This window comes from Macaca mulatta, chromosome 8, assembly GCF_049350105.2.
Source record: "Macaca mulatta isolate MMU2019108-1 chromosome 8, T2T-MMU8v2.0, whole genome shotgun sequence".
In the NCBI taxonomy this organism is placed as follows: Eukaryota; Metazoa; Chordata; class Mammalia; order Primates; family Cercopithecidae; genus Macaca; species Macaca mulatta.
Window position 1 is genome coordinate 77,679,975 of NC_133413.1, and position 13,517 is coordinate 77,693,491.

A 13,517-nucleotide genomic window follows, 5' to 3' on the forward strand; every position below is an offset into this window, starting at 1 on the left:
CACTATTAATCTAGTGCTTTTGTCCATTTCCCCCAGTATGGTGCATATTCAGGAATGTTATTTGTAAGGATCTCATAAAGGGTCTCCTCACTTAGCTCTCCTATCAAATGAAAGGGATTCCTGTATGTTCTTAGGGTAACATTTGGCAAATGTCAAGCAATGAAAGCTTTGATCAATTTTATCTACAGAACCAAGAGCTAAGGAGTCTCTTGGGATCATCAAAGGATTTGTGCCAGTGAAAGTTTGGCAAAAGGTCAGCAAGTTCTACACATTTATGACTAACCATTTTTATTGGTAATAGCAAAATATCCTCCTTAAGGAATAAGTATCAGGTGCTTTAATTACTTCTGAACAGCAGATGTTTTTCATGCTTTATTTGTCAATTTTAACTTTTGCTCTTATTCAAAATATTGAATTTAAAGTTGACAGTTTTCACAGATCCAGATGTCATATTCATATTTCTGAAAGCTTACTGGTAAAATAACTAAAAATTAACTAATTGTCATTCTCTTATTAATATAAATATGTACCCAGTGATTTGGACACCAGTATCAGTCTGTCCCTGTATTTTGGTTTGAGACAAACAGGATTTCCATTTAGGTCAATTTTCCACAGCTTCATCAACTTGTTCAGTAAAAACTCCAAATCCTATAATTAGAGAAGAAAAAGCAAAGCACAAGCATTTCATATTTACCAATACTTCTAGCATGTCGGTTATTGTTTTTAAAGGTAATTACTGCTTTCATGGAATTCTAGCTCAGAGCCAGGTACTTAGAAGGTGCATAATAACACCTTCTAAATAAATTTTGTGCATAATAATACCTTCTAAAATAAATTTTGAATAAAACAATCTATACTGATAATAGAAGGCACTGAAGATAAGGCAAAAAAATGAGGTCTTAAGTTGAGGGCCACACAACTGTTCTCTGTCATACGCCCTTAAATGGCCCCCACTGCAGCTCAGAAAAAACTTTTTCCTGCGGAAGATGCCCTATTCTTAGTGTAGCTCATAGAAGTTTACAGATTAGGCAATTAAGGGGTAGTGAGTAAGCAGTCCCTTGCGATTGTAAGCAATGTGTGTTGTTGCTTTTTATTTTACAAATAATTCATGTTAATTTTTTAAGTGTTAAAAAACAAAAACAAAAACAAACACCTACCAAAAGGAAAAATGGAAGGGGGAAAAATCATTTGTATGCTTATCATGCAAAGATCATTTTTAATATGTTGTTATGTATCCGTCTAATCTTTTTTGAGCATAGGGACTTTTGGGAGGGTACATTTTTTTTTTTTTTTTTTTTTTGAGACGGAGTCTCACGCTGTTGCCCAGGCTGGAGTGCAGTGGCGCGATCTTGGCTCACTGCAAGCTCCGCCTCCTGGGTTCACGCCATTCTCCTGCCTCAGCCTCCTGAGTAGCTAGGACTACAGGCGCCCGCCACCGCGCCCGGCTAATTTTTTGTATTTTTAGTAGAGACGGGGTTTCACTGTGGTCTCGATCTCCTGACCTTGTGATCCGCCCGCCTCGGCCTGTACATATTTTTAATTGTCATAATTGTACTGTGAGTACAATTTTGTTTTACATTATATCATAAATGTTTACATGTTTTTATAGTTTATAAGAAGAAAATCAGCTAACTGATATTTCAAGGAATAATAAAGTTATTCTGTGGTCTACAACCCAAATAAATGTGAGGAAAACAGATTAACGGAACTTAAGAACTAACTGTCTCAGTTTGCTTTTTTCACAGCCTCTTTGTCCCTATTTGAGTTTCTTTTCCCATCCAATGTCACTCTTTCCCCAGTACCTTGTCTGTCATTTCTTGCTTTCTCCCCTTCCCCCCTTTCTAAAAAGTGTATTTTATCTTAACTACTATTTAATGAAAATGAAGTACACTTTGAGTATTTCTTATATGTGGCCAAAGTTCTGTTCTTTATCTTTAATATCAGATGCATTTAATCTGTTATGAATTACTCAACAAAAGTAGTGCACTTAGGTTGTTTCCATAGCTTGGCTATTGTGAATATTACTGCAAAGAACATGGGAGTGCACATGTTGCTTTTAAAATAGTAATTTCACTTCCTTTGGATATATACCCTAAATTTAGTCTGCGCTAGACTTTAAGGGATTCCAATAAATAATTTATGTGAAAATATAAGACTTTTTTTTTTAAATAAGGCAATCCTAAACTTCCTGGCACTGCTGCTTACTGTGTGACCTTAGGCAAATCTATGTCTTCATCTATAACTTGAGGTTAATTAAGATTAGTTGCCATGGCACATAAAGTGCCTGGAACAAAGAAAGTAATAAATGTGTTAGTTCTCTGCCTGTTTGCCTGCCCTGCTACCTCTTAACTAATTCCCTTTCTCTCAAGTTTTGTCAACAGAGAGTGAAAACATTTTAAGTAAGGAAGAAGAAACTTCTTGACCTATTGACAAATAAGTAGTTGGCTTTTTATAAGAAAGTTATCTTCATAAATTATAACTTCAGCCTTCAGTTCTGGGCTCTGGAATATGCCTTCTCCAGCAGCATTTGTTTGGCAGTGTTTAATACAGCCATAACTACCTTATTTTACGTGAGAGTTACATTGTATTTCTCTTACTCTAGAAACCTGTAAGGAAGGGATTATGCATCACATTTTTTACAGTGTTGAATGTGATGCCCATCATCTAAAAGTTAATAAGAACACTTACAGAACTTCAAATTGATATAGATAAAAGAGTGCTTAGAGTTTTGTTAATTGTTCTTTACTTGATAAATGACCCTCGACATACTCCCTCCAGTGTATGTTTATTTAAGACTAAACTAATCCTTTGCTGAAATACGATTACCCTTCGGATACGCTCTGGTTGTTCATTGCCTTCCTGTCTTTGCCTTCCTGTCTTTAATAAAAAGCTTTCACTTTCCTCTCTTCAATAAGTTACTAAAGGAAGCAGACACTTTTCTGGACAGTCTCTGTTTGATAAATGATCATGTCATGCTATCACTTAGAGGAGTGCTGCAAAATACTGAGGAGCAAATTATATTTCCCCTGCAGGGTTGATGCCTAAGCTCCTGTATAGGCGTCTGCAGCACAGCAATGCTCTCTCTACCATTAATGATGACCGCTGATGAACCTGTATTTGACCAGCATACTCCAATCTTTATTGGCAATGTCTGGAACAACCATCCTTACTAAATCTAAAGACAGCCATTTGTCATCCCTCTGACTGCCTGTCATCATCTGCCTGGGAAAATCTATAATTTTTGGCTTGTTCCTGACTCAACTGTGGAATGAATAAATTTATCTTTGGGTCACTCTGCTTGTCAGGATCAATAATGAGCAGAGGTTGAATAAATTAGAAACTGAGAAAACATGACAGGCCGTAGAAGTTTGTTCATTTGTGTCTTATAAATCAGATATTTAGTTCATATAAGAGGCAAATATGTCAAGTTTTTTATTTCCCTCATTCTGAAGATGCTATACCTCATGATAAATGGTCATCAGAAAACCAATGAAGTAAATCACTAATATATCTGACTTTGAGATGAACTTTTCAGATCATTGTATTGATTTAGCAAACTTTACAGACTTCAAAACTTAGGTAAATATTAAACTATTTTTGTTCTTCAAATTGTATACATTTTTCAGCCATGATATTCCTTTGAGTTAATAGTGTCAGCAAGCTATATAATGCTGGCCCTAGTGAAGTTCATGGCTCAGCTTAGCCTCATCAGATTACTTGTACAAATGCAAAAGTTTTGTTGTAAATTGTTGTTAAAGTATTTAATAATTTTTATACATTGATGAATATCTGTTTAAAGGAGGTACAGGAAAAACATGCAAAGACATGTTAACCAAAAGTAAATGTCACTTAACTAGAGCCCTGTAAGTTAAAGGAGTTTCTAAACTATGAAATATTGTTTGGCCTAAAACCTCTCTTTTGCCTTCTCTCCAGTGGTTGACCTTGCCACCAGTTTTACTTAGGAGAAGTGGGTCATCCATCCACCAAGTTTTCTCAGTTATCTGCCTTTGATTTCACACTTCCTCTTCCATTCTTCTTTTCCATTTTTCTCAACAAAGGAAGAGTCACACCTCTTTCCCCAGGTTAAGTAGTTCTTTTGATCCCAGCCTTTTCTTCCTGGGTTCTCCTCTCTCTTCCATTTCCATTTCTAGTATCTCCCTCTTATCTGGATTTTATTTTGTCTCTTACCTACCATTGCCAAACTTCTTGAAGACTGATCTGGACTAATGCTTCTCAAACTTTTGTGTGCTTAAGAATCCTGAGTAATCTTATTTAAATGCAGGTTCTGATTTGTTAGGTCTGAGACAGAAGCTGAGATTCTGCATTTCTGCTGCTGCTGCTGCTGCTGGTCTAGGTCACCACTTGGAGTTGGCCTAGTCTACTGCATGCCTATAGTGTGGAGACCAGCTGGTTGCTTCTTCAACCACTGGGCACTCATGCAATCTGGTGCCACTGAAAAGGCATTGCTAACCGTATCACTGATCCACACATTGCCAATCACATACTTTCTCAGTCTCAATTCTTTGGAATATCGCACCCTGTTCATCACTCCCTTCATGGCTTTGTGATTCTACATTCTTGCAGGCTCCATGGATCCTTCATGAATCTCTGACCCCACAAGTAACAAACCCCTGACTACAGAAATCTCTAATGTATGAATAGGCTGTTTCATACATTGGGGAAAACTCTATTAAAGTTTCCACCATCTCTCACTTCCTAACTAACCTGGCCTCTTCCAGTCTGTTCTTCACATTGTAGCCATGTGGATCGTTTCAAACCACTAATCTCAGCTATATACTGAGAACTGAACATCTAACTAATAAAACATCTAACTAATAGAAGCAACTAACTAATAAAACATCTAACTAACAGAACATCTAACTAATAAAAACAATGCTATAAGAACATCTATGCAGGGACAGTCTTCGCCATAATGCATCAGGACGTTACCAGAGAGTGAGAGCTCCCACTGGGGAGCAGGAGCATATGTCCCTGCTGGGAGAACCTTGGGGACCAATTCACTTGATTCCTTTTCTATAATCTATGTTTATTCCTTTCAAACAGTGTTTGTTTCCCTTCCCTGGATCACAACAGAATGTAAAATCATAGCTAGAAAAAAGTTTGCCTCCTGTAACCCATTGCCTTCTCTATTTATACTTAGACCCTTTATAGAAAAAGAATGGCCACATTGATGATAATAGTCAAACTTCTGTTACCCTAAGGAAATAAAGGTCATCTATTCAAAAGAGGAAGAACCAAATTATTTGGGAGGCCAAGCTGAGCATTTCTTTGTACTCTCTGCCCACCTGACTATAGGCAATCTTGTGAATGATGGTAGTTTCAGTGACCACTTAAACAATACACTGAAGATTCACATTTATCTATCCTCTGAGCTCTGGCCTCATATGTCCAATTATGTACTTGACATTTTCTCTGGAACATTTCAAAGGCACTTCAAACCCTACATTACCAAAATTCATGATCTCTCAAACTTGACTCTTGACTTCTTTATTTCTCATTGTGCAAGGCAAGAAGCCCAGGAATCACTCTTGACCTCTCCTCCTCCCATGCTCCCTATATCCAACTCACAACCAAGTCTTATCCATTTTACTTCCTGAACAGCTCTCCAATCTGTCCAATCCATTTCCATCCCTACCCTATTAAAGTTTCCATCATCTCTCACTTTGTAACTAGCCTGGCCTCTTCCAGGCTGTTCTTCACACTGTAGCCATGCAGATCTTTTCAAACTGATAATCTTCAGTTACTTCACTCCTGGCTTAAACACCTCCAGTGGCTCCTCACTGTTCTTAGGATAAAGACAAAACTCTCTTTCATGACCTATGTGGCCCATCTACCCACTGGCGTCTGTACTATGTTCTACCTTCACTATCTCAGCTTCTTATCCCTCATAGTTGCCATGCTCCAACCTGCCCCAGGACCTTGACACATGCTGTTTTCTTTGCCTGATAAGTGCTTCTTTTCTGTCAGAGCTCAGCTGTCCCTTCCTTAGAGAAGCCTTTAGTGACCTCTGTAACTAGGACAGATCCCTCTCTTATAATAGGCTCTCAGAGCCACATACTTCATTTTTGTGGTACTTGTGCAATTTTATATTTGTTTTGGGATGATTATGTGCTTAATGTTTCTCTTCCCCTGAATGTTGAGAATTCCTCAAAGCCAGGGATCGTATCTGTTTTCTGCTCACTCTTGTGTCCCCCATTGTCTAGCAAGTACTGCCACATAGTAGGAGTAGGTGTTTTCAATGAATGTATAAGAGATGAATGAATAAATGAACGAATGAATGAACGAGAGAGAGGCAGGTGACCTAAGGCTAGAAGCAGGACAGGAATTATAGGGAGAAATAAGATGGAACCATTTTTGAAGAAGTTGCTAATTCGAGGTGCTGCAGACATGGAAAGAGAGAGAAAAGAAAGACTATCTTCTCTTTTCTTCTATTTCCTCCTCTGTCCCTTCTCTCCACTTCCATATCCTCCTGTCTAGAAGTCCCTGCCCTGGACCAGTTTTGGATTAAGGAATAGCAGAGACAAAGGCAGAGTTAGAGGATCTTGGTGGTAAGGAGTCCTTGACAGTCGTGGGTCTAAAGATGTGAGGAGAGGCAAGGGAATGAAATCTCAAGCAGCAGGAGGGACAAAAGTTGCTTGGCTACCCAGCTTCTTACAGGTCTATATCCTGTACCTCAGCCTCTAATGCAGTCACTCCCTTGTGGCTCTAGGACCCTCAGTAAGCTAGGGCATGGCATGTTTCAGAGTGCCTATATTTCTCAGAGACCCAGTTCTCTCTTTTCTTTCCACAGAGCTCAAGAATTTCAGTCCCTTGGTAGCACTTTTCCTTGCTACATGTGTTCCTTAAATATCTTCCTTTCTCAAACAAGAATCTTGGTTGAAAGATTCAAAGTTGTTTAACCATCCTAAGGGATCATTATTTTTTCGTGTTCTCTTAAAGCAGTCACTTAAAAAATGTGTCTTCTATGCCAAAAATATAAATTCAGTTTGATGGAACAGGACTACAAGAAGACAATTTGTAAATACACACAAATTACTAACATGTTTTAGTTTATAATACTTCACAAAAATCTATCTGCAATATTAATTAACAGGACTTTCATAGTATGGAGTAATCTATTACAATATTTATAATAATACAATGAGTGTGACTAAGGTTCCTTTTAAAAACACATTTGAATATTAATTTTAAATTTTGAATTTTTACTTTTGGAGATAATGGTAAATTATCAGCAAAAGTAATAACTTTAAAACGATAATTTCCTGTGTAAGAACTACACTAGTTATTTCTTGTATTTTCTGTAGGTACACTTAAGGAACCTAAGTCCATATAAAAGCAGCTGCTCTAAGTGCTGAAAACCTTGGGTAATTACAGTGGTTTTGTTAGGATTCTTTAATGATGTCCACTTCTTTTTTCCCATGGCACAAAGCTGTCTGTTGCTGACGACTCAGGATGGATGTCAGTGACCTTATGTATGGCATGAGAGATTTTTTTCCTGTAGCACAGGATTTGATGTCAGTAGCTTTTGGACAATGTCAGTGAACAAAAAGAAGGAAAAAAATTAAAGCCAAATATAGAGATGCTGACCCCAGGAATACATAACAGAAAAACAAATTAATATTCTAATGCTAGGCTTCAACATGCCCTTTGATTAAGCCTTCAGAATATTATTTAAAATGAACCACAAAAAGCACATTTCAAACATATCCCGGGCAATGTCTATATTCAGAATGCCAAGAAGCTATGTCCAGGCATTTTTAATTGTTTGTGTCTTCATGGTGGAAGTAAAATAACTTAAGATTTTATTCTTACTCTTTGGATATCTTCACTCTATGCGGGGGGAAAGCAACTTTTGGTATATATCAACAGCTGGAACTCAGTGAATGTTTTGCATTCCTTCTCCAGAATATTTTTTTGTGCCCTCCTTCATTCATTCTATAAACATATAGTAAGTGCTTGCTATGTGCCAAGCACTGGGCTGGGCTCTGGGTAACCCTGAAGTAAATAAATCAAAATTCCTTGCATTCAAAGCTACTCAGTCTAATGAAGGATATGGTGATACACAATAACAAGGTTATATTAATCAAGTTTCTTCACCAACCATTCTCTATTTAAATTACGTTAAAAATTAAAGTGAGATAATCAACACAGTTAAAATATCAAATAAGATCATAGGGTTTATAACAAAACTTAAAGAGTATGTGAGGGCTTATAACAAAACCATTTTCAACTTCTTCAGCTATTTCTACACACATTTATGTCCACATTTCTAAATAACAATGGCTATTTTTGATTTTTAAATCTTAGATATTTATCTACTAAATTTCTACTAAGAAAGATGATGATTTAATTCTCATAAGTACTGCCTCCAACCTCTACTACACTTCCCTTCTCCCACTATGTCAGTAGAGTTATACTAACATTGTTAATTAATTTTCACTGAGTGTATTATTATTATTATTATTATTATTATTATTTGAGACAGAGTCTCATTCTGTCACCCAGGCTGGAGTGCAGTGTATGATCATGGCTCACTGCAGCTTTAACCTTCCAGGCTCAAGCGATCCTCCCACTGAAGCCTCCCGAATAGCTGGGACTCAGGCATGCGCCACCACGCCTGTCTAATGTTTCTGTACTTTTGTAGAGATAGGGTTTCACCATCTTTCCCAGGCTGGTCTAGAACTCGTGAGTTCAATCAATCCTCTTGCCTTGGCCTCCCAAAGTGCTGGGATTACAGATGTGAGCGACTGCACCTGGCCAATTTTCAGTGACTATATTATTAAGCTCAATTAAGTCTTGTTCATAGCTAAACTACATAGTACACTAGGATTGCTTCTTATTTTCCACAGAGTTAAAAATTGCCTAATTTCTTAGTTTTCTATATACTTACCACAATTCAGTCTGTTGCAACATGGGCTGGGTGCCTTCTAGCCTACCGTACAGCTGCTGTCCTAAGACTTACCTTCACTTCTGTGAATTTCCTTAGCTTTTTTACTGTTTCCTAGATACCATGTCTTCCCTTTTCCTAGTTTACTCTCCTGTTTAGGTGAAATACTCAATTTTTATGGGTCGTGCTTTTTGTGTTCTTTTAAAGAAATTTTTATTTTTTTCTAGAAGTTTTATATTTTAGCAGTTAAATTTGGATATGATCCATTTTGAGTAAATTTTTGTGCATGGGGTAAAGAGTAAAGGTTCACTTTTTCTATTTGGATATCCAGTTGTTCCACCATTTGTTGAAAACATTATCCCTTCTTCCATTGAAATATTGGGATTTTTGGCTGGGCGCGGTGGCTTACACCTGTATTTCTAGCACTTTGGGAGGCTGAGGCAGGTGGATCACTGGAGGTCAGGAGATCAGGAAGAGCCTGGCCAACATGCTGAAACCCTGTCTCTACCAAAAATATAAAAAATTGGCTGGGCGTGGTGGCACGTGCCTGTAATCCCAGTTACTTGGGAAGCTGAGGCAGAAGAATTGCTTGAACCCAGGAGGCGGAGGTTGCAGTGAGCTGAGATTGTGCCACTGCACTCCAGCGTGGGCAACAGAGCGAGACACTTAAAAATCAATTGACCCTATGTGTGAGTTTATTTATAAACTATTCTGTTTCCTTAATCTTCATGGCTACCCTATGTCAATGCCACATTGTCTTGATTATCGTAACTTTAAAGTTGTGAAATCAGGTAGGGTAAGTTCTCCAAATGTATTTTATTTTATTTATTTTATTTTTGAGAAAGGATCTCACTTTGACACCCACGCTGGAGTGCAGTGCCGTGATCATGTCTCACTGCTGTCTCAATCTCCTGGGCTTATGAGATCCTCTCACCTCAGCCTCCTGAGTAGCTGGGACCACAGGCATGTGCCACCACACCCAGCTAATTAAAAAACAAATTTTTTTTGTAGAGATGGAGTGCCAAACTCCTGGGCTCAAGTGATTCTCTAGCCTCAGCCTCCCACAGAGCTAGGATTACAGATGTGAGCCACTGTGCCGCGCTTTTTTTTTTTTTTTTTTTTTTTTTTTTTTTTTTTTTTTTTAGAAACACGGTCTCACTCTCTTGTCCAGGCTGAAGTGCAGTGGCACAATCATGGTCCACTGTAGCCACGACCTCCAGGGCTCATGCAATCCTCCCACCTCAGCCTTTTGGGTAGCTGGTACTATAGGCCACCATTTCCAGTTAATTTTTTTTTAAAAAAAACATCTTTTAGGCCGGGCACGGTGGCTCATGCCTGTAATCCCAGCACTTTGGGAGGCCGAGACGGGCGGATCATGAGGTCAGGAGATCAGACCATCCTGGCTAACACGGTGAAACCCTGTCTCTACTAAAAATACAAAAAAATTAGCCAGGCATAGTGGCGGGCGCCTGTAGTCCCAGCTACTCGGGAGGCTGAGGCAGGAGAATGGCGTGAACCCGGGAGGCAAAGCTTGCAGTGAGCCGAGATTGGGCCACCGCACTCCAGCCTGGGCGACAGAGCAAGACTCCGTCTCAAAAAAAAAAAAAAAAAAAAAAAAGAAAAAAACATCTTTTAGAGAAGGGGTCTTGCTGTCCTGGGCTCAAGCAATCCTCCTGCCTCATCCTCCCAAGGTACTGGGATTATAAGCATGAGTTACCATGCCCATGATGGTTTTACCAATTGGTTCTTTTTACCAATGTTGCTTTGGTATTCTAGGTCCCTTTCTTATAAATTTTAGGATTGATTTGTCAATTTCCAAGAGAAAAGAATCTGAGATATTGATTGGGATTATGTTGAATGTATAGATCAATTGAGAAGGAATTAGCACTTTAAGAATACAGATCTTCTACCATGCAAGTGTAGGGCCAGGCAGTATATGATAAATCTCTGTACTTTTAATTTTGCTATGAATCTAAAATTAATCTAAATCATAAAGTCTATTAAAATAAAAAAATCAAAACCAGAAAAAAGTCTATTAAAACACAAAATCAAAACTAGAATACAATCTGCTAATACATGAAAATGGTATCTCTCTTCATTTATGTAGATCTTCTTTAATTTCTTCCAATATTTTGTGTTTTTATTGTACAGCTCTTGCACATAGTTTAAAAAATGTATCCCTAAGTATTTTATGTATCTTGATGAAGTTATAAATGCCAATTTAAAAAATTTCATTTCTAATTGTTCACTGCTAGTCAATGGAAATACAGTTACGTTTTGCATATTGACCTTGCCATTAAGCATATGGATTTGCTAAATACACTCCATAAGTTCTAATAGCTTTTTGCGGATTTCTAATCATTTTATATGTACCCCATCACGTAGTCTGCAAATAAAGAACATTTTGTTTCTTCCTTTTCAAGCAATGTCATTGTTTCATTTTTTTGGCCTTATTGCACTGGCTAAGACAGGTGCAACTCTAAGGTTGAGTAATGTGGTATAGCAAATATCCTTCCTTTATTCTTAATCTTAGGGAAAGCATTCAATCTTTCATCATTAAGTATCTTGTTATGTAGATTTTATATAGATGCCTATTATCAGGTTAAGTTCCTTTCTATTTACAGTTTGCTGATAATTTTAAAAATCATACATGGTGCTGAATATAATGCATTTTGTGCATCTATTTAGATGATCATATAATACTTCTCCTTTATTCTGTTTGGTGAATTATATTGATTTATGTCTGAATGCCAAAACAATCTTGCATTCCTGAGATAAGCCTCATCTGGTCTTTGCGTGTTATCTATTTATATATTGCTGGACTTGATTTGCTAATATTTTAGTAGGGATTTTTGCTTCTCTGTTCCTAGGGTATATTGCTCTGCAGTGTTCTTGTAATATTGCTGATTTGATAACATGAGTTGGGAAGTAGTCCCTGCTTCTCTGTTTTCTTTCTTTTTTTCTTTGTGAGACAGGGTCTCACTTTGTTCCCCCAGCCAGGTGGAGAGCAGTGGCATGATCTCAGCTCACTGCAGCCTCGACTTCCCGGGTTCATGTGATCCTCCCACCTCAGCCTCCTGAGTAGCTGGGACTACAGATGATCACCACCATGGCTGGCTAATTTTTTTTTTTTTTCTTTGAGATGGAGTCTCACTCTGTTGCCTAGGTTGGAATGCAGTGGCATGATCTCAGCTCATTGCAACCTCTGCCTCTTGGGTTCAAGAGATTCTCCTGCCTCAGCCTCCCAAGTAGCTGGGATGACAGGCATATGTCACCACACCGAGCTAATTTTTGCATTTTCAGTAGACACAGGGTTTCACCATGTTGGTCAGGCTGGCCTTGAACTCCTGACCTCAGGTGATCCTCCTGCCTTGGCCTCCCAAAGTGTTGGGATTACAGGCATGAGCCCTGGCTAATTTTTGTATTTTTTGTAGAGATGGGGTCTCACCACGTTGCCCAGGCTGGGTTTGGAACTCCTGAGCTCAAGAGATCTGCTCACCTTGGCCTCCTGAAGTGCTAGGATTACAGGTGTGAGCCACTGCACCTGGCCTTGCTTTTCTGTTTTCTGAAAGAGTTTGTGTAAGATTGGTATCATTTCTTTCCTAATTTTGTGATAAAGTGCACCAGTGAGGTAATCTGGTCTTGGAGTTCTCTTTGTGGAAATATTTTTATTTGTGAAATATGATGCATTGAATAGATACAGAGCTATTCAGACTTCCTGTTTCTTATATCAGTTTTGGTATTTATGTCTTGCAAGGAATATGTTTTTAACTAAGTTGCCAACTTTATGGCATAAAGTTCTTTACAACATTCCCGTCTTATCCTTTTAACTGTAGTGACATATTTTTCATTCCTGATATTGTTAATTTGTGTTTTCTCTGTTTTCTTGAACAGCCTAGATAGAAGTTTATTAATTTTATTAATATTTGCAAAGAACCAGCTTTTGGCATCATTGATTTTTTTCTAATGGTTGCCTATATTTCTATTTCATTAATTTCTGCTGTTATTTTCATTATTTCCTTCTTTCCTTTTCATTTCCTTCCTTCAAATTTATTTTGTATTTAATTTGCATGTATTTTTCTTGCTGCTTGACGTACAAGATTAGAGCATTGTTTTAATTTTTCTTCATCTTAAATTTATTATCATTATTGTTTGTATTTTTCCCTCATTCTTGTTGTCATTTTATAATTTTTCTTCTTTTTTACTATAAGCGTTCAAAGCTATAAATTTCCCTCTAAGCATTACTTTACTGTATCCCACAAATTTTCAAATGTTTTGTTTTCATTTTCATTCAGTTCAAGTATTTTCTAATTTTCTTTGTGATTTCTATGGACTTTGTTTCATTTCATACGGATTATGTTGATAATTTTGTTTTTTGAGACAGGGTCTCACTCGGTTGCCCAGGCTGGAGTGCAGTGTTGTGATCTTGGTCACTGTAGCCTCCACCTCCTGGGCTCAAACGATCCTCCCAACTCAGCCTCCTGAGTAGCTGGGGCTACAGGCATGCACCACCATGCCTGGCTAATTTTTGTATTTTTAGTGGAGACAGGGTTTCACCATGTTGCCCAGGCTGGTCTTGAACTCCTGGGCTCAAAAATTATGATATAAT

At 37.9% G+C, this 13,517-nt stretch overlaps 1 protein-coding gene across 1 annotated transcript in view; it reads right to left on the reverse strand.

The window, feature by feature from the left end:
• PPP1R42 (protein phosphatase 1 regulatory subunit 42) overlaps positions 1 to 13,517 on the reverse strand; it is a 66,159-nt gene that overhangs the window by 23,120 nt on the left and 29,522 nt on the right. Inside the window, exon 5 of the mRNA XM_015145492.3 lies at positions 531 to 648. Coding sequence (XP_015000978.2) covers positions 531 to 648 — 118 coding nt within the window. The remainder of the gene's footprint in view (positions 1 to 530; positions 649 to 13,517) is intronic.